This window comes from Limulus polyphemus, unplaced genomic scaffold (genome assembly GCF_000517525.1).
Source record: "Limulus polyphemus unplaced genomic scaffold, Limulus_polyphemus-2.1.2 Scaffold985, whole genome shotgun sequence".
Classification (NCBI taxonomy): domain Eukaryota; kingdom Metazoa; phylum Arthropoda; class Merostomata; order Xiphosura; family Limulidae; genus Limulus; species Limulus polyphemus.
Genome location: NW_013666595.1, coordinates 207,915 through 230,817, shown reverse-complemented (window position 1 = coordinate 230,817; position 22,903 = coordinate 207,915). Strand labels below are relative to the sequence as shown.

General features: G+C 35.2%; 1 protein-coding gene and 1 long non-coding RNA gene across 7 annotated transcripts in view; both read right to left on the bottom strand.

Annotated features, from left to right (window-relative positions):
* The window catches only part of LOC106461555 (TBC1 domain family member 5-like), a 259,839-nt gene that overhangs the window by 51,789 nt on the left and 185,147 nt on the right, over positions 1-22,903 (bottom strand). For all 6 annotated transcript variants that reach the window (XM_013921391.2, XM_022388548.1, XM_022388545.1 and 3 more), the window contains 4 exons: positions 20,942-20,992; positions 20,509-20,578; positions 6,716-6,885; positions 4,681-4,823 (listed from right to left, as the gene is read on the bottom strand). In XM_013921391.2, coding sequence (XP_013776845.1) covers positions 4,681-4,823; positions 6,716-6,885; positions 20,509-20,578; positions 20,942-20,992 — 434 coding nt within the window. The remainder of the gene's footprint in view (positions 1-4,680; positions 4,824-6,715; positions 6,886-20,508; positions 20,579-20,941; positions 20,993-22,903) is intronic.
* The window catches only part of LOC111086279, a 2,277-nt gene continuing 378 nt past the window's right edge, over positions 21,005-22,903 (bottom strand). Inside the window, exons 2-3 of the long non-coding RNA XR_002611007.1 lie at positions 22,730-22,901; positions 21,005-21,600 (exon numbers count right to left, since the gene is read on the bottom strand). This is a non-coding gene — a long non-coding RNA (uncharacterized LOC111086279). The remainder of the gene's footprint in view (positions 21,601-22,729; positions 22,902-22,903) is intronic.

Sequence of the window (22,903 nt, the reverse complement as noted above, 5' to 3'; positions counted from 1 at the left end):
CAGATTCATATATAAGCTCCCTATTATTACTTCCCATTGAATTTAAAATGGTTCAAATTAAGACCCAAAACTGGCTATTTTATGTTAAGGAAGGGTGGGAGATTGTGAATGCAGGAAAGTATTACCAGAAATACATTTTTAGTATATGAAAATGTTAACTTCCCAAACACTTACCTCCATTCACAGTTTAGCTAGAATCCCACATTCACTAGATGGAGGGGCCAGTGAGGGCAAGATCCACACAATAGTGTCTGGTAGAAAAAAGGTGTGCAAAAATGAGATACAGTAATAGCACACTGGTGGGGTCTGCCATACTTCAGGAAAAGGTATGCTCTTCACCTGGACAACATGAAATCTAATTTCTGGGCAATAAAGGTCGGCCGGCCACAGAGGCAAAATCCTAACATCGTTAGAAGAATATGAATTTGTCCAGGCCCCAACCAGACAGACAAGGTCCCATGTCTCATCACTGGAATTATAGGGATGTGAACCCAAATCTAAATCCAAGGCATAATGGTCTTGATTAGTACTGTGGTATTATTGGAACTCAACCTGAAAGTTACAAAATGTTGCATGTAAAGCCACTACAATTATGAAGAGAAGGCAAGTAATGCCAAAGTGGACAAACCTTCACCCCAACTTGAAGATGCCCAAAATGCAACAAACCCAGACTTGGAATTATGGGACCTGTCATGTCTAACCCAACCTGAAGAAACAGATTACTTGGCCTGGGATTATGAGGAGGACATGGAACAAACTAAGTTCAACCAACAGCACGGGAATTGACGTTTTGTGTGAGGAATCTTCCATGATCATCAAAATGAAGATAATGACCAAATAGAAGGGCTACACACACAATGCAACCAGATAGTGAATAGTCATCTCTATACCAGAATTATGAGGAGACTTCTGCATAGGCTGGTCCTACTCTTATCATACATCTGGGAAGACCAACTTGGGTTATTGGAAGGAGGGCACCCAGCTTTGGAATAATGAGTTTAAGCATCACTCAAGAGGAATAGACCTCTTGTCCACCACTCCAGCAACTGGAAACTGGGAGTGGTAAGGACTCCTACATTCCACTAGGAGAAATGAGGGGAATACTCGTTTTGGGGAGTCCCAAAGAACAATGCTCCAAAGATAGTGCAATAAGTGAACCATTTTCCCTATTTTGAAAAACAAACTGTCCTTGATTTATTCAATCCAAGGGTCAGCAGGGATGGGCAAAATCTCTCAAGCTTTACACATTTAAATTCCTTAAGTGGTGGTCCAATAGTATATTGTTCATAATTTTGTAATTGCTTACCACCTGGAAAGTGCACAAGGTGGTCCTATGGAACACCCCATCTCAACAGAACTTGTTGATACCAGGAAAAATTTTGTTGGTTGACTGATAGCTAGTACAGATTTGGAAATAAGCATACCTGACAAGGCAACACCCGTCAGGGAGTGAGATCCAAATAAAAATGATGAGAGGTTCTCTGAGAAAGAATAGAGATAAACACAAAAGGAATGAAGTCACTCACCTCTCTTACAAACTAGCCGAGGCATGGAGAAAAGCCACAGGGGTAGACAAAAACCTACCAAGGAGGCAACTGCCAAATCATATAAATAGGTGTTTGACATGGTTCACATACCAACCTGTCCAATCTCCTCCAGTGTAAATCATGTAAATAGGTATTTAGCATGGTCCACATACCAACCTGTCCAATCTCCTCCAGTGTAAATCATGTAAATAGGTATTTAGCATGGTCCACATACCAACCTGCCCAATCTCCTTCAGTGTAAATCATGTAAATAGGTATTTAGAATGGTCCACATACCAACCTGTCCAATCTCCTCCAGTGTAAATCATGTAAATAGGTATTTAGCATGGTCCACATACCAACCTGTCCAATCTCCTCCAGTGTAAATCATGTAAATAGTTATTTAGCATGGTTCACATACCAACCTGTCCAATCTCCTCCAGTGTAAATCATGTAAATAGGTATTTAGCATGGTCCACATACCAACCTGTCCAATCTCCTCCAATGTAAATCATGTAAATAGGTATTTAGCATGGTCCACATACCAACCTGTCCAATCTCCTACAGTGTAAATCATGTAAATAGGTATTTAGCATGGTCCACATACCAGCCTGTACAATCTCCTCCAGTGGGCAATGCAACTGAGCTGGCAGGAACATTGAGATATAGCGAATTTGATGAGATGAGACCCAAAGAAGTCTCTGTCCCTCCAATGAAAGCCCACAATAAGCAATACACACCAACTGACAAATACAACCTGTCAAAACGACAGGGGATAAGTCATATGACACCTTAGGGTCCTAATGGGTAAACAATCAGTGATATGAACCCTGAAACCCTTCAGTGCACACAACATAACATCAAAGAGCCCAAACTGGGCATAAAGGACGATCTGGATAAGAGAGTTAATAAAAATGAGAAATGGAGGGAAGCTAAATAGGAGAGAAAGCCTTATCCCCTTCTCTAGCCGCTGAAGTTTGGGAAGAAAGAACCTATCGAGATACAACAGAACATAAGTGGAATAGTAAAAAAGTCCTGTGAACATGAATCACAAATGCACCTGAATGTCGACATCCACTAGCGATCAAGTTAAGAAAATAAGTCTTAAGCGAAAAGTGATATAGGGAACATGACACCAAAGGTTCAAAGGGTGGATGAAATAAAGCATGGAGAACAACTTAGATATCCCAATTAGGAACCTGGAAAGAACATCATGGACAGATAACCCAAAAATATTTCAGTAACAAGGACAAAACCAGGGACTCAAAAATTGTATGTCCTCCTAAAAAAACTAAAAGTAGCTGATAAAGCTTCCTTATACAGAGAAATGGACAATGGAACCAAACTTTCATTAAATAACCATCTCAGAAATCGAGAGAGATGCAGTACAGTGGGATGAGAAGGATTAAAACCATGTCTGAGAGACCACTAATGATAAGTAAACCATTTCCATTGATCAACATTCAATGAAGAATGCTAAATGGACTGCCTTACTAAAGATGTTACCCGAGAGGTCAATACTGATATTGTGCAAAGGACTGCCTAAAGGCCAGGCATGAAGACAGAAAATGGTAATTGCTGGATGAAGAATGTCCGACTAAGACTGGCATAAGAGGGACGGCCAGAGAGGAAGTGAAAGAGGTGGCTGACCCGGCCAATATGGTGCCACCAGAAGAACTCAACAGTAGAAGGTGCCAATCAGTGTAAGAACCTTGGATAACAGATGAATCAGGGGGAATGCATAAAGAGGAAGACCCATCTAATTTTGGCTGGGAGCATCTAAGCCCAAAGCCAGAGGGGTGAGGGACAGGAGACCAGAAGGATGGGAGCTGGACATTCCAGTGAGTGGCAATGATGAGAGCAGATCCAACAAAAGGCTTGTGGATGAAGTATCCATTCTGTTCAAAATAAAGAAAATAAACGATAAATTCAAAACCCAATAAGACAGGTAAAAAAAAATCATCCAAAGCATAGGTATAACTAACATTATACAACACGTAAGAGAAATCCGCAGCAAGCACGTAAAACCATCGTCATAATGCTCTGCCTTTGAGAAAAGTGAATGGGAAGTAATAACTGGGAACTTATATATGGATCTGGGAAAAGAGGAGCATTGAGTTAGAAGGAGAGAATCACAAGATTCAACTTGCTATGGGCAATACAACAATGTGGTGTAAAGGGTGGAGCAAGCAAGGTAAGATTCATACCAATGATTAGATGGGCAGAGAAGAGAAACTTTTGTCAGAATAAAGCCAAAGTGTGAAAGGAGGTAAGTGTTTTGGAACGTGATGTATATTTAAGTCTACTGTAAGAATAATTTTTTCATTAAAAAGGTTTCACCTATGAATAAAAATCATTTGTTAGTTCTAAATTTACACATCTATCTTGTGCAGAGGAATGTGTGGCCTTTACAACTAGGTGGCTATCAATCTGTATAAAGGAGCATAATTCTTGGAAAGTTGAAAATTAATTAAGTTTTGCATGAAACATTTTAACAAAATGTAACACTACTATAAGAAATGAAAACTCCACGATAGCCATCAAGATAAAGATGAAAAGCAAATAAGAATATATGACAGTTTGGCAAATGAAAATATGGAGCTAATAATAAACAATCAGCATTTGGTGACACCTTTTCTACTTAAGTTCTAAGCTATTAATGTATTTTTCTCATAAATTTTATGATATAATTATTACAGTACATGTTTCATCAATTCCTGTTATGTACTTTAATATATTGCACACATTGTGGTTAAAACAAATAGTCACAAACCAAAATTTTATTTCATTGTGCAGTATTTTGGTTTGTTGCCTTTGAATATGCAGCCAAAAAGCATTGCGACCAATTATGAATATCCAGAATACAAACAAATGCACATTTTTGTTTCTGATTATTTTCAAATAATAACAATGTGGAGGCCAAGAATATCTTGTTTGTACATTTTAATTTTTCTCAATAAAAATTAACTAAGAAAACAACTTTTGTGTAGAAAATATGTACTTTGATATATTATTTTGACATGTTAAAAGATGGCTTAGGAAAATAAAAATTAAAATGTTGTAAATGTTGCTTCAAAAATGATCTGCAGTTTTCACATATTTTTTGTCAAGAACATCAAATAAATGTTAATAAAATATTAACAAATAAACTTACATAATTCTCTGATAAAAACAAGCATGGCAGTAAATAGGTAATCAACCAAATCAAAAGATACACTGTCTGCAAAAATGGCATCCCATATTACCAGCAAGTCTTGCACTGGAAATTCTCGACCAAAAAGAAGACGAAGCCAACGACTAAAAACAAAAACGTGATAAATTACATGGAAAAACCAAAATTATTTTTATATCAAACAGATACAATGTAAAAACAAGCACTGACAACCTGAAAGCAAAAACAAGTATTATTTTGCAAGAAACTACATAATTGGAAAGATTAAAAATATCTCGTTGGTAATGAAACACTAACTTTGTTCAAATGTACATGATAGTGGTTAACTTTTATTTTAAGGACAAAACTAAATTTTCAGTAAGCACACTTACAGTAACCTTTCATTAAATTTTCATGCATATCACAAACTTGTTCCTGCAGCTTCTTGGTTAAAGTACTCCAACTGTTATTTGCCAATAATCACCCTCACATATGACTGAAAATATAACATCTTTAAACATTCATTAAAAGTTGAATAAATCCACTTTGTTAAAATGTCTATATCACATCAAGATATTTAGATACACCTTTTTTTAGTGATCAGTATTGCATGTTAGAAAATTAAATACAACTTAATGAGAAGAAAATATAGTTGGTAACAGCCTAATTTCTGACAGATATATAAACCTTGGGGCAAGTCCAAATGCTTAGTCCTAGTACAAATAAAAGTGATGACGTTTACAACTTAGTAACACTCATAAGGCCATAAAAATAAGAACTATGTTTTCAATCAGACCTTTTCAGGAAAGCATTGATGAAAACATCCATTCTCCACACTGAAAGATGTCCAGTAGTCATACCTGATCACAAATTGCATCATTACTGGGCAATTTCATTAATTGATGTGTTAGGTTCACAAAACTCAAAAACACTATTTTAAAATCCTTCATGTACCCTGTGAGGCTAGGGCATGTAACAAACATTTGTTGAATTGCCAAACATCTGCAGAAACAGGAATAGAGTTCATAAGTACAAGGCTTTACCAGAAGGTTACGGTGACTATAGGCTAAGATCTAGAAACTTAATCTTATAGCTAGTCCAATTCAACAAAATGGACACAAAAAGAAAACACAGACCAAAATTTGCCACAGACAAGATGTAATAGTGTGAGTGAAAAAGGAGACATTCAGGTAATACAATTAACAAATAATAAGATAAGCAATAAAAAAAAAACCTTCCTTGGAGAGGAAATTTAAAAAAAAACATATCAGGCAAGCTTTTAAACCACAAAGTGAATTGAACAACACACTGAAAGATAACTGACACAGAAAACAAACACATGTCATGGTGTAATCATGAAGAGTTCAAGACAATGAGGTAAGGAGACAGTGAAACCCAACTCAGTATCACCTCATTCAATATGAAAACCTCTGATTCAATCAATGGCTGATCTTTGTTAGGAATTAGAAAACTTTACAACAACAAACTGTGACTAGCATGGTTAGGCAAATGAGCATTCTACGGTTGGTTTCAAAACTTATATCAACTTATAACAATATCAAGTATGTGCCTCATACATGTACACAGAAAGAAATTTCTCACAGAGTCGCAAGAAGTGATTGGAGAGAAAATTCTAACAATGACAAAACGTGAAAATTCTCACTGTAATGAGAGTTGCAAAAGGTTACAAAATTGAAAACAGCACATGATAAAAAAAAAAGAGAATACGGGAGCACAGATAGAGGTAGTAGCCATACAGAATAAGTCAAAAGGATTGTAACTAAAAAAAAATACTTTCCTAAACTTGTAAACTAAAAAAATAAGTCTGCCAGTTACAAATTTAAAACTTGTCACTATAAAAAGTGGCTATAAAAGTCAGAAAATCCTGTATAAGTGGAAGATAAATACATAAACAACTAACTCTCTGTTGAAAGAAATTTAAGTGGATTGTTGTTTACTCATAAGTGCTTAACTAAATAACAACATAAAAGGTACAACATGTGCAACTTTAATGTCTACAACATTCATACCTACATACATGCCAAATATTTGAGGTGCTATTTCCAACTTTGTTAGATGACAATACAGTTCTGGGTCTTGACGACGAAGCAACTGTTCATGGATCTTGGTGAGTTTAACACCCAAAGTACTACAGGGGCCTGATTCAGGAGGTTGAGAAAATGGAGCCAAGTTGAAATAGTCTGTTGGCTACTTTAGGAGATTAGAGAAAAATAAATAATAGCATAGCTTATGAAAGTGACATTATCAATGTCTGTTCTTTCTTTTAATAATAACTAGTTAATTTTTTTCCTTCCTTAAGAACATAAATAAATTGCATGGTTTTAACTACCTTTTTGTAAAAATGCAATGTTTTTTACAATGTAAAACACATTTTTGGACTGTTAAGAACACCAATAACCATGTTTTTTATCATATAAGTACTGACTACAATAAATTATTTAACATATTTAACAAAAAGAAATAACTTTCAGTTTCAGAAAAAAGTTAACACTTTAAAACCAATATTTTGACTTACGTTTATGGTACAATGTAAAAAAATAAATAAAAGTACAACTGTTAAAAAGTCATACTGAGTAGTTTCATGATATCACACAAGATGAAAAAAACAACACACCAGACTAAAATTGTTAACATTGTGTTTATATAAAATAAACTAAAAAACACCACAACATCAAAACGTGCATAATGATTAAATAAAACAGAACCAGGCTCATTGAACAACTTTACATGTTTTAGCAAAATTCTACCCAGCAATAATCACCACTGTAGTGTTTTCAGTTTATTTAACTTAAGCACAAATACTGTCTGTTACCATGTTTATTTAATGTTTTTATGGTTTGATTTCTGTTGTGTAAACAATAAATTCAGAAATTCTTAATCTATATTATTAAATGACATGAAAAGTTTACATTTTTAAGATTAAAATTCAAACAAAATTCTAAAATACTGAAAGACTCATAATTTTGGATGTAGCAAAGCAGAGCATACATCTCTTACTCATAATTCTTCTCTCTCCTGCCTTTCATGTGAATTACTGCACATGCTTCAGATCTTATACAAGTTCTGCTTTCTTGGCATTATTCAAATTTATACATTGCAGACACGACTGAAAACCACATGTAATGCCCAGTTGTGGGGAGGTAAGTGGGAAAGTATAACAGATATCAGTGCTGTTTACAATTCATTTTAATCATAAAAAATTTAATATTTAAATCAGGTAGACTTACTTCTGAAATACTGAATGCCTGAATATCAATTGAAAAAGTAAGTGGGGATACAGGAGGGTTAAGGCTTGATAAATATATATATATTCAAAGCAAGAATACAACCTACACTACATATTTAGGATGTGCTCAAGCATAGTTGGAGTAATGTTTAGAACCAGAAATATTCAAAGAATTGGATTTTCGGGAGTATGAGTGGCAAAGACCAGCATTACATAAATACTGGACCAAAGGACACTTAGAAAATGCATTATTCTCAGCAGGGTGACTCCTTGACAACTTCCTGTCCATACAAAAAGAGGTTGCTTAGAGAGGTAATGTGTTTACTTGTGGAGACAATTATAGAAGCACAGGTGGTGATAAACAGGTAATAGAAATACTATATCCTGCCCCTTTAGTGAAAGGTTCTCAGGGGACCAGCCTAGTAAAACTATGAGTGGATTGTAAATTATAAATATGTGATAAGGACAAATGCAAGGGTAAGTGAGAACCTGTAAAAAGTCCTGGCTATAATAATAAACTGTATAAATGTAAAATCACCTAAAACAGGAAATATACATATGTTTTAATAAATCGACTGATTTCTCCTCAGATACCAATGTAATTATTAAAAAAAAAAGGTGTTGGGCAGAAAATAAATATCTGGGCCACTCTACATAGCATAGGTGTGGACCCAAGAGGTAAATAAGAATTTAATAGAGAATAACTCACCTGCAATTTATTTCATCTAGCTTGGAGAATAATCATAAGTGACAAACAGAATTTCAAAGCTGAAGAGACAGCAAATGTGTTATAAGCAGAATTGAAGAAATGTAATTGAATTTGTCTACATACCAGTCTGCAAGATGTGCTCTAGTAGGTACCAATATCACAAAGCCAAATACATTGCCAAATGGAAAATTTGATGAGATGTCACCTGCAATTCACTTTTAACTCTTTCCATACATGGTTGGTCTATGAAAATGATTTTGTAACCCCAAAGCAACTAGAGATTCCATATTTTATTTATAATGATGGTATTATTACACTAAATGATTTTTATTTACTTAAATAATGCACATAAGAACATAGAATAATAATATACACAAAGCAAACAATGTTCCATAATTATTATAATTTAACTGATTTTCTAAGTAATACTTGAGGGGGGTTAAATTAATTTTATTAGCTGTTAAATCTGAATACTATGAAATAAACTTTCAAACTAAAGACAAAACTGAGAATACTCTATGCTGAAAACAATGTAGCATAACACATCATTCAACAGATCAACCCCTTAAATTTCTTCTGGTTATAAATGATGTAGTATAAAATATCAGAGAGAGAATTATTGGCAATTTGTGAAAAGAAAAAAAGTGGATCTGACAGGCAGTCATAGCAAGTTGGTCTCATTTTCTAATTTATGACACTGCAAACAAATAAGATAATCAGGTACATCATGATAGACAAGATGGATCAGTTTCACAAGACAATATATTAGTGTGGATGAAGCAAGATTCAGAGTGAGATTCCTTGTAAGATATAAAGAACATATTTTAAACCCCCTGAGAGATTTTTCCATTGAATATATCAATAAACCTGGCACAACACAGGAAATGATCTTTTGAAAGAGAATCTGGGTCAGTCAGTCAGTAGGTAACAACATTTGTAAAAAACAGCTCAAATCTAAACCATATCAAGATGATAGTACAGAGCCCTTCTAGAAAAATAAAAGCATTAAAAGCATCAAGGGCATAAATGTCAGATATTCTACTACTTTAAGAAAGCAATAAACAAAAATACATCTTTAGTAAAATACAGTAGAGAAAGTTGCTAAAGATTTAAAAGCAGAAGCAAAATATCATAACATAAGACTCAAGTCCCATTGAAGACAATGTATAGGGGCTTGAGGACAAAATAAGTGAAAGCCTGAAAAAAATAGATCATGAGAGAGAGGGGGATTTTGAGGACCCATAAGTGAAAAGCAATGGGGGATATGTCAATCACATTTAACAGTCCTTTTGCCCAATATTAGGGTTCATCATCAGTCCAGATAGGATATGACAGTGGTCTAGGCACTATATATACATACATACATACATACACACATATATACACAACCAATTTTCCTGAACAATGACTGTTGTGGTGTGAAGCAGATTTAGGAAGTTAATTGTAATTATTCTCAATTATATTTTATCACGTTTATAAATCATGAAGGTAAAAATTAATAATGCAACATTTTTTAAACCAATTATTCATGTATTCATTAATATTTATTGTTATTTTAATTAACTTTTATTATCATTCACAAGAATATAGCATTAACAGGAGAATGAGAGAGGAATACAACTCTTTTGACATGTAAAGGTGGCACAGATAGCAGTTCTGTAGCCTGAAACAGAAGAAACAGACAAGCCATGATCATGAAGTTAAGGCATGAAAAATTTGCCAATGTAGAAATGAGTTGGAGAAAGACAGCCCGAGAGATTAATAAATGGCCAGAGATGAACTGTTCAAGAATGTAACAACATTCAAGAAACTCAAGAAGAGAATGGCATCTCACTCATAAATCATCATGTGATAACCCTCCACCTATAGGAGTGTGACCTACTGGAAATATACTTTCAGTATAGGAAAATAATAACTTCCTATACAGTACATTACCTCCTCTCACATGTGTATCTAGAATTCCATATTGATTGGGTGGAGGGACCAGTGTGAGGGATAGAAATAAGTATTCTTCGAAAGTGTCCAAAGAACATTCATGAAGTGTGATCCTGGTTGGGAGAGGAACACACGTGGGGGAACTGCACCACTTCTGTACCAGGTATACTCTGCACTCTGTATGGAAATAGATGTTGCATACACAGGCAGAAAGAGGAGCATAACTAAAAGGGAGAGAAAAGCCAGGTAGGTTTGAATCTGAATCACAATATTCTGAAATCTCAATTCCGGTGATGAAAGACTGTAGAAGAACCATCTGCAGACAGGAATGTGGGGAAAGGTAAACTGAATGTGCTCCAAGGTGAGTGTGGCTAGGGCACAACAGACCATACACGGCTAGTCAACTTCAGTTCAAAACCAAGCAGAACCAGAGTTACTACTTCCGACCTGTGGTAGGAGGAGGTTCCACACACGTCTTCACCTAAAGTTGAGTAGAATGGAATTCTATACATGTAAAACTAATCTCCTAAATGGGGCACATGTGTGCTAATCCACAACCACATGTATATCCAAAAAAACTTGACATCTGAATGAGGGTACGAAGGGATGTACCAATGTGGTAGTTCACATCAAACTAAATTCAATCTGACTGAAACTCCTCGGTGCAACAGCAGCCTCAGGCAGGGGAAAAACTCAGCTGAAGCACCAGAGGAAGAGCCTTCATCCCAAACAACATCATCTTCCAGACAGGACTGCACAAAAGTTGGAGCATGTACGCACAACATCAATCTCTGGGACCCACAGCATGGAGTGGAGAAAATGAGGCGAAACTATGAAATTGGAGTGAGATTGAGGAATCACAACCAACACGTGTGAAGGTTTATGTTGTTTGATCCAGCTCTAGTCCAAAACCACTCACTGGGAACCAACATCCAGATGATGATAAGATGAGGAGTCCCAACTGAAGAGGTGAACTGCAATGTGTCGAATCTATTATAAAGCAACATCATCCTCTGGATAGGACCATACAAAAGTTGGAGCATAACATCAACCTCCAGGTCCCACCAGACAGAAGTGGATTACTTCAGAAAAATATACACAATCTTACCCTCCAAATAGAACCAAACAGAAGCTGGGCACAGCATCAAACTTTGGGACCCACTGCATGAAGGTGGAGCATACGTACTTGAAAATATGTACAACATCATTCCTCAGATAGGACTGCAAAGAAGTTGGAGTGCAACATTAACTTCCAGGTCTCACTGCACGGAAGTTGTTCGCCTCTATAAGATATATGCAACCTCACTCTCTGGATAGAACTGCACAGAAGCAGTGAGCAACATCAACCACCACGACCCATTGCACAGAGGTGAAGCACATGATTGGAGGATTGCATGTCATCTACACCAGCAGAACACCACTGCCCTATTCTCTACTGAATGGAAATTATCACATTGAGGAGGATACCTCCATGGTCCACCACCCCAGCAGTTCAGAACTGGCACTAGAATAACAAGGGGTATAAAAGGCAGTGGAGAGACCAGAGGAATGCCAACACTGGAGACAGTGCAACAGGTAACTATGAAAACCTATATTGAAAAGCAGACCACCCCTGATTTATTCAATCAAAGGGATGGTAGGAATGGGCAGGTATCCCCTTCAGCTTTACCCATGTAAGTCCCTGGGTTAGTATGGTCCGAAATGTGTATATTAATGAAGCAAATATATATTGCAAGAAAAAATCTGCTAGCAAACTTGTGGAACATCCCATCTCAACAGTGTGCATTATTGGCCATTGGAATATGGTACAATATTATTTCATCTTGGCCATACAGGGCAGCTTAGTGATAAAACTGGACAGGCAATGCTCTTCACTGAGGAGGATCCAAAATTTTAAATGGGATATGCCCATGGGGGAAAATATATATATAAAAAAGATACTTACCCAGTCACAGCCGAACCCAAGTTTGAAGGATGGCAACATGCAGAAGGCAGTACCTCAATAAGGAAGAAACAGTTTCCCAGTGAAGATAGTGGGAGATGAACGTATGAGAAGTAGACCACATGCCTGACTGAAGAGTTTCCTCCGATGGGCAATGGAGGAGAGACTCCAGTAAAAGGGAAGGTGCCCAGTCTTAAGCAAAGACACCTGGAACAGAATTTGACAAGAAAAAGACAGGAAGGAATAGACCAACCAAATCACTTGACAATTCCAAATTTTAAGGGTAGAAGAAGAAAGGTCACATATGGACGAATGGTGCCATGGAATGAAGAGGTGGAAATGGGAGCCACTAAAGGAGGCCATGCAGGAAATGGACCAATGAAGAGAACATATTGGAAATAGAAGTCTATTTGGAATAGATTGGGAATTAAGGTGTGAAATGGGTGGAAGAAAAAATGTCGAGAAGGAGGGATGACTTTCATGAGCTGCCAAAGTTCTGAGCAGAAAAAAAAATTTATCCAGAAGAACCATATGATTAGGAGATTAACAAATCTGGAAGGAATGTAAATGGAACTGGCTGGTCCAGTTCTGACTGAGAAACTATACTGTTAGGGTTTGAGGATAAATTGGAGAGACCAAAAACAAAACAAAAAAAGAGGTAACGTGGTGTTGGAGCATGATGTGTTGGTAATGTACCAGTGGAAGATAATGAACCAAAGCATGTCATACTGCCATAAGCTCCAAGATGTTGAAATGGTAAGAGATTACAATGCGAGACCATTGCCCATAAGCCTCTTGCTGATAAACCAACACTCCCCAACCACAGAGAGAAGCATCTGTGATTCAGTGCAAATTTGAACAAGGTGGAGGAAGTGGTACTCACTTCATTGTGCTCTCCTTGTTCAACCACCAATTCAGATAGCCTGAAGGGAAGGAGGAATGTCAACTGGGAAGTCCAAGCGATCCTGAGCAATATTCCATGGGCTGTGCAGAGGCTTCTCAAGAGAACACATGTACCCAACTCAAAGAAATAAGGGCTTCCATAGAAACACAAGTCCTAAAAAATTACAGAACCTTTTCTGCAGAAACTTAGAAAGCAGTAACTGCATGGAGAACTGAAAGCACTATTGAACAGAGAAAAAGAGGCCTGAAAGATGGGGGGTGTTGAAGAAACACCCAAGTGGAAGATAGTGGATAGGCAAAAGAAAACTTCCCCAACTTTAGAATCCAACCAACACCAGCTGCTACTATTAGCAGCAGATATGTATGTTGAGAATACACCAGTTCAGAATGAGCTAACAAGAACCAGGCAGCCATGTAGTGGTGTAAATACAATCCTAGAGCATGCAGAAGTTGGGCAAAAGCCATGCCCACCTAATAAAATACATATGATGATGAGGCAAGCCTGAACAACTAGACATGAAACTGATACACAACCATGTAGTGGAAAAACCGAATATAGTATCTGGACTGATGAGAAATATGAATATGGAGATAGGCATTTGGGATGTCTACCTTGGTCATTCAAAGTCCTGGAGAAAAAAAAAAAAAACTTTGATTGTGATAAAGGATGCCCTGAGAAATCAAGCAAGAACCAGAAATTGGTTGATGCAGGACAGATGGATTACAGGACAAAAAACCTGGAGAAGGTTGGCTGACCAGCCTGATAGCTTTCTGTGATAAATGGGTCAGCACAACCTTGGATAGACTCAAGTAACTGGATCCCAAGGTAATTGGAAGGAAATCAGTACAGGAGACAAAGGTGAAGGGGAAAGGAAATGGATAAAAAATTCGTCTGACAAAAGTTGGATCACTCAAGAATCAATGGTGAATAACTACCACAAGAGAACAAAATTGGACAAACATGCTCCCACCAGACCAGAAAACACCTGAATATCACTGGAACAGCTGGAAATCATGAACCTGACTTTGAGATACACAGCAAAATTTCGAACCCCTAGTGGTAGAAACTGGTAAGAGACAGGAGGTTGCAGGATGAGAAACAGTTATGGAAGAGGTCATGGTATCAGAATGAGAAAAATGAGTAACCAAAGACTAAAGAGTTGAATGTGGACTTGGAGAGTTCATATGTGATTCCAAAGACTGGAAAATCTCCAAAATAAACCGGTGAAAAAAAAAGCCATCTGGAAGTCACAAAGATAAGGGAAAGGTAGATGAACTTGTGAAAAGACAGCATCCTTTCCAATATGATCCCAACAGCAACAAAACCACGTGTGAAGGGATATGACTGAAGACAATAGCACCAAGGAGGAGAAAGGGGATAAAATGTATCCCCCCCCCCCAAAACCCTCAAGGGATCAGTGGAGTGCCTCAGAAAGGAGGTGTATGTTGGACAAGTACTGTAGGAGAGCTGTACGGTAAGATAAAGGTGAGAAAAATGATCCAGGAGAAATTGATATGATTATATGGGACAGACCCCCACATTGGCAAAAGTTGCTCCAACTGCTGGAAGTCAAGAAAGGATTGATCAGCTTACTGAAAAGCTGAAGCATAAAGATCATAAGTTCACAGAGAACGAGGCACACTAACACCCATTCTCCACTGAGAAATGAAATTCTCAGCATGAACCCGTGTGTCCAGGAAAGGTGGGAAAACAAGGGACATTAACGACAGGTGTCATGTAAAAAAAAAGGAAGGAACAGTATCATATTAAAATGGTGAAAATTAGAAAACATAACACAACTTGAAAAACATATCCAAAAAGACAGAGTTAGACCTACTAGATCTTGTAGGAGATGCATGGGAAAGCATAGAATAGTGAGGAGGCAAAAAACAACAAAAAACTTCCAAAATCCAGGTTTGGACAAGCAGGAGGAATCCAAGCATTTTTGGGAGAAAAAGGACACCTCATATAATGATCAATCTTCCGAAGAATGATAGTCAAAAAATTATCAGACCTAAAACCAGTAATAGTACTTGAAGTAGCAGTAATGATATCAGTAGTAGTAAAACACAAACTTCAGAATTCATCTTAAACCTTGAAGAAGTCGAAATTGAGAAAAAAATCAATAAACAAAGGTAAGTTATCAAGGCAATCTACTATAGAAAAACTAAGTGTAGCATATGAAGTAAATCACTACTTTGCAAAAAAAAAGAAGAAAGGAACACATGAAAATAGCACAAATGAAAAACGTCTGCACTTGATTACTGCCTAACTAGAAGTGATAGTTTGGTAGAATCGAATAGAGGAAGTCAGATGTGGCAGGAGAGTGTGTCGCACTCCTATTGGTGGAGTGTTGTTGCAAGATGATTTACATGTGAGATTCTGTTGAGCACATTGATTGTAGAGTTAGTGCAAGTTCAAATGTGGCAAGCGAAACAAATTTGCATATAGAAGGCAGCACTGAACAAGAATAGCTATACAAGTGAAAGGAGATAATATACCATATCAGAAGCTAGTTTTCTCTCTTATACACAGCCACCACAATATAATTGTATGCGTGAATTGAAAGATGGTAGTGTAATATTAGTAGGAACTCCTGACAAGCATACTAAACTACCCGAAATTCCAAATGATTGATGCAAAAAAGCGATTCCTTAGGAAGCAAAAAACATGTTTATACATACAGCACCCTAATCCTTGGGATAGGCATCTGTAAAGCAATGCAAATGTGATTAAGGAGGAAGAAAAGTGGAGCTTACAGTAATAAACTCTTAGCTGAGCCAAATTTGGTGATCATTATGAGCAACAGGAAAGAAGAGAAGTTTACGAAAATAGATGGACTTAGAGGCAAGATACCATTGAAGGTGTTTGATTAAAACAAAATTCAAGGGAATTCCCTTGTAAAGAGAAACCATTAAATGGAATAGAGAGGCAGGTGCAACCAAGATTCCAAGAAAGGCAAAGCCATAAGGAATTGGTGGACAAATTCCTTGAAAAGTTTCTCCAAAGTCATGAACACAAAACATGCTGAGTAGGTACAAACTGAGACATCTTAAAGTAGGAAGACAACTAGAAGTAATAGTTGAAGTCAGAACTCTAATCAGCTCCTGATGATGAGCTTCATCTGATTCATAAACTAACTTATGAAAAATATTGGCTACGAAAATAAAAGGGTGAAAGAAAGAGACCATTCAGGTCAGCAAAAATATTGAGAAGGAGGACAATACTTTGGTAAATAGCTCTTATAGCAAGCAAAACATGTGGTAAATGAGACTAAGTCACTAAGAAATTCACAAAGAGAAAGATGTAAAGCAGCCGTTTCTTATTGGGAAGAGCTTCATGAGAATAATAACAGTTGATACTGATGAAAAAACTCTTCGAAAGAGTATAATGACAGAGTATAGATGAGAATACTGATGATGAAGATACACCCTTTCCTTAAAAAAAAATTGGTCTAAGGTTTGAGGAGATGTCAAATGAACAGATGGATAACACCCTATTAACTCTCTCAATATGGACTCAGTCAATTTGACTGACCATGTGACCTTTTTGTACTGGTTTAAAGTCTTTATAGAATTAATACTTATAACTCTCAATATAGTGGGTATATCTTCACAAAAGTTGGCAATCTTTCAGTTAATATTACAAGTCTTGTATATATTTTAAAATATTTCTCAGTGAAGTATTTTTAATAAAATAAAATAAAGATTTGTCTATGAATATATTGAGTATTTGTTTTGAATAGTCCATGTGCAATAAAAATATGATGTAACTGTACAATATCTTGTCAGAATTAATATATAACAAAATACATTTTTATATATACTTCATAAATGGTAAAAATGAAAAAAACCATTAAATTATGTTTCAAAATACATAAAAAATAAATCCTCATCTAAACACACAAATATTTAATAGAAAATTATATAGAAAATACAGTAAATACCAACAAGTTAACATTTCATACTCAATTTTGAAAATGAACCTTTAGTTAACAGAAACACTGAGACAAAATTAACCAAAAACACTTGCACGAACAGGCATGCAAGTACACATGTTTACATCAATATATACAGAAACAAACAAAGTAACTACACTTCTTATATTTTCACCAACAGACTAGAATAATAATTTACACACACTAAACTATTAACATCACTGCTGAATTAACATGATTGCATATGATTATATAATGTATGCATTATATTAGTGAATGAAATATATACACATAAAAGATGCAGACCTCTGATGAGTTCAAGTGATGTCTGATAGCATATCCACAATGAAATGTACAGATTTTGTGCCTTTCACTGAATTTTAATGGCTTCTTTAGAGGGCCAGATTTCTTTTGGTAAGACCAAACTCCTCCTTTCTTCATTAGATTTTTGACCACTGCCTGTGGGTATCCTAAGTTTGATTTCAGGCAGTGGTCCTCTTCTCTGAGATAAACATCCAGGCTTCCATCCATTCAGCAGTGGTGGAACAAATGAACAAGTGCCTTTAGGTCATATTTTGCTGAGATTTGCATCAGAAGTTCTAGAGTCTTCAACTGTCTTTACCAAAGCAACATTCTTTGCTCTTTTCATCTTCTTTACCTTATTGGTTGAGTAGTAGAGCTTCAGAGAAATGCCTAAGAGCATTTCTAGGGTCCTCCACTTAACAACCAAGCATACTGATATTGAAGCCTTCTTCAGCTTGTGTTCACATTGAAGGTGAACACATATTTTGTTTTATGTTATCTATGTATGTTGCATCTTTCTCATGGAAAAGTGAAAAATTTTTCTTCTTGCAGCTGCAACAGTCTCATTACAAGTTGATAGCTGTGATTTTGCCAAAGTCAAAGATGAGGCTCACCGGCCACTAAAGGAAGGAATCGAAGGTTGACCATACACTAATATGACTTCAGAGGTCCCAGTATTTCTCAGAAACAAGATAAACATCTCACCTATAGAAAGTGATATATTTTAGTAAATGGGAACAGGCAGGGAAAGGTCCGTGTTCATTGCAATTTGAGCTGGAGAAATTGCTGCATCATTGAACAAAATCTTCACCTGTACTTTGACAAATCCTTCCAGCTGAATATGGGATTTAAATCATGTACATCTTTTATGATGATGACAAAGTTATGACACCTCATCCAAACAAGAAAAGCCCTAGATGGCAGATGGAAAAGTAAACTGGTCAGTTTGAACAAGAGCTGAATTTGACTAAATAAAACAGGAGTCAACACTCACCTAACAAACTTGTGATAGTTCAGAAGTAAACTTTTCAGCAGAATATTAAACTTGTCTAATTTAGATACAGTTGCACCTTAACATTTTCTTAGAGATGCCACGGTGAAGTTGATCAATACAAGAGTAATTCACAGAAGTGACATGCAACCCAGTAATAAAAACTATCATACACCTATATGTTACCACCATGCAGCAGTGTACAAAAGCTACATACAACAAAGAAGTTTTGTGAGAGCAGCTGATGAAACTGTTCATAGCAATGAACTAATTCTACTGAAAACTATTGTTGTTTACTGGATACATTGATAAAGCTGACTGGTCAAATACTGAACAATTGAGACTGACTCCACAGGTAAGCAGCAAGTAAGGCTTACTTCTTGCATAATGTCTTCTGTGGTACATTTTTTGTAGGAAAAAATTATTTGCAACAAACGTTCTTAGATAAAATGACATACTGATTTCAGATAATGTAATACAACTAGTTTTACTGAACAGTACTTGAATGCACATATGCAGAACTACAATGTACAAGATGATGTCAACCACACTGCCTAATCGTGGTGTAAGAGTTAAAATAACCTAAAAGAAGGAACTGAAAGAGAAAGATACATGTAATACTTATGCACCAAATAAATCTTGGCCACAAATCAGAATAGTGATCTGTATCATACATTGTGGTATTCCTGACTAAGGAACATAGAAGACTGAATTTGTAGATGAAATGAAGATACTTGACTGAGACACACACACACACACACATACATATATATATATATATACACACACACACACATACATATATATATATATATATATATATACACACACACACACACACACATATACATATATGACAAACTAAAATTACTGACGCAAAATAAAGTTGAAACTAAATTCAAATTGAACAAAGTCTGTGTAAGCTTGCATTGAAAATGTAAAGAAAAGCAAAAAAATAACTCTACTAAATACAACTGGAAAAAAATCACAAATAAAGAACCAATTATTACAAGCAGCATTTCACTAATCAGCCTAGATGCTCTCAAATTGAACACAAATCTCTTGATAGACCTAAATCATATACAAATCTCCCACAGCTTGACCAATGGCAGATAAACTTCTTAGAATTTGGTTGTCTTTCCACTTCTGTGACATTTTTAAAGCAGTCTCACACTAAGGAGATATTAGTCACCAACACAACTAAGTCATTTCATGGATAAGACAACCAGAATTGGCACCTACCATAGAAGCTAGATACCCAGAACCAAGTTCAGCAGGTTATCTATATTGGCTTTCCAACAGATTCTGTAACAGAATTTTGATAAAAGTACAGGAAAATTTAGTATGTGCCACTTGCTTACCACATCACCATCAGTATGTATTACTGTAAAAAAATGATCCAAAACAGTAAGAAAGATCCAAGTGTTCATGAAAATTGTAAACATTCAAATCTGAAGATGAAATATTTGTCTTCCAAAAGTGATTAAAAGAAACTGTACTGAAGCATTTATTTATTTCCATAGGCACAGATATACTTGTAACTAAAGAAATATTGATTTGTTGATCTTAAATCTAGGTACAATTTTCCATTAACTGCTTTGCCCATTTAATTTTTGGTGTTGTGTAATGTAAACAATTTGTATTACTAACTACTTTGCCTTACACTTAGGTCAGTATCGATTTACCTCATGCTTTGGGTATAAAGGTTAATGGCTAGTGAATAATCTAGTATTACATGCTTTCTAAGGCAGTTTAATGAGTCCAGTTATAAGATTTAGTGAGTAATAAGTAAAATCACTGAGATATTTATTCAATTGCATTCATCAACCAACTATACACAGTAACCAACACAAGAAAACTCACCTTTACATAACGGTCTTCATTGGTCAGGTACCAAGCTTCAACTGTTTCCATCACTTGGTAAAACATAAAACTATAAAAATATAAATGGTAATCTTTACTGCAACAAAATAAGCAATTCTTGGCTTTCATAAAGCTCACATTCAAAAATTATATTAATTACAACATAATATTAGTATTACAAACAATATATTTAAGTTTTCTGACAATAAAGAACTTGAATTTTTCTTTCTAAATAGATATTAAAAAAAAGAAAAACAGAGAGAATCATGAGTCACCACATCAAAAAAATAATTCTAGAACAAGTTATTAAAATTTAGGATACAGTTCCATTAAAGTTAGTTAAATATTTCTCAGATAATTTAAATATCCCTTTGGATGACACACAATATAAAAATAAATATGCTGGAAAAAAAAGATATAGTTTTGCACTTACAAGGCATCATGCTCAGTAAACTGAGGGTTCAAAAGCTCTCTTATTTCCTCCCTTCATAGAAAAAGAAAGAGGCGTTAAAAAGAACAGTGACTGAATGTTTTACAACTAATCTGCATAAGAACAGCAGTTTTTCTTCTAAGCAATTCTAATATTATCTGAAATCACACTCATCACATTTTCATGTTAAAAAAAATTGCAGCAAATAATGGAAACATTTTCTTTACATTACCTTAAACAAAACTCTGATAAATAACTATTTAGTTTGTCTCTACAATGAGCATATATATCAACCATTTTGCATGATTTGTTAACAATATTTGAAAATTTTACCATTGCATGTATTATCTTTAGAATGTAGTAACTCTTTTTTTACTAATAAGTCATTTTTCAGAGAGTTTTTATATCCCATACAGAACTACATTGTTTTAAGATAGCATTTTTGTTATATCCATACAACTTCAAAGTTATTAAATTAGCCAGGCTCTCAAACTAGATTTTACATTTGGTAGCAATAATGAGTATTTTAATGTAATATTAATTAGGTAAAATGCACAGTGCATTCTAAAAAAGATGTATATCTGATAAAATAGTCGTATCTTATCATATAATTATTTATTATGACACTTAGAAATATAATAAAGTCAACAATTTAATCAGTGCTAACAAGTTAGACAAATTATAACAAAAAGATCACTTCTGTTCGGTCTCAATAATTGCATTTTGCCCATCTTTACCTAAACAGTTACACATTTCATCATTTTTCACTTGTATCACATTTTTTTATAAGGAACAGTTATTTTTTGAGCTATTTATTACTACTCTCTCACTGCTTTCCTTTGTTTCTTAATTTTTTGATGAAGAAAATCAAGAGCTGATAGTCCAGAATTCTAGCTTTTTTCTTCTTTTCCTCATTTTTCTACTGTGTTTATTGCATAATACCTTATTTGAACTAATTGTACATCTGTTTACTTTTATATTTTGCTTTACTGATGTATTACCAACAAGCCAATTCTTGGTTAAATGCTAGCTACACATGCTGCAAGATTGCTATTCTGTTGTTTTCTACATTAATTCATAAGGTTTTCTACTGACAGACTGAGAAATACTTATTGTTTGAATTTGTGAACTTTGTTTCAAAAGTCAGTATTTATAAAAGTAATATCAATATGATTATTTATACAAAATTTTCTATCTTTTTTGTATATAACAAAAATGAAAAATGAAAATTTTAATGATGATGTTTACATAGCTCATAACCAACAGGTACATCAAGTGAGCCAATCATGAGCTTCTTCACCCATAACTGTTGGGTTTCCTGTAAACCCTATGGTATACGAGTTATGCATATTGATAATCATCATGTCAAAGAATGTATGACTGTTATCTTGTTCTACAGATAGCCTCCAAAATGAACAATACAAAAGATGTTAAAAATAAAGTAGGTAAACACACCCACTACAAACCTTCCTTGACAAAAAATACTCTGAACACTTGATTTATATAAAAACAAAACCAAGAATATGTATGAAGAAAATAACAGATAGACAGCCATATTCCCCTATATCAGGGGTATCTCAGAACAAAATACAAATAGTACAGAGTCAAAGAGTATTTTAGAAACTAAAACCCAATGATCAGAGTACACAAACTAAATAAAGATACAATGGAGAGCAAAAACATAATTTAGAACATCTCTTATGAATGTGAACTAATTCATTGGAGATACAAAAATACCAACAAAAGTCAGAATTTAGTTGCAAATTTGGCATAAAAGACTGTAAAACTCACCTATCTGTAAATGCCTGTCATGTAAGAGATCATACAATAAAATGTAATAACACTAAAATAATGGATATGAACAACACATGAAGAAAATAAATATAAAAGAAGCCTTCTACATTTACCTTACTGATAACACACACTCAGTAAATCTATCACAGTAGTCAGCAAAACATGAAACCT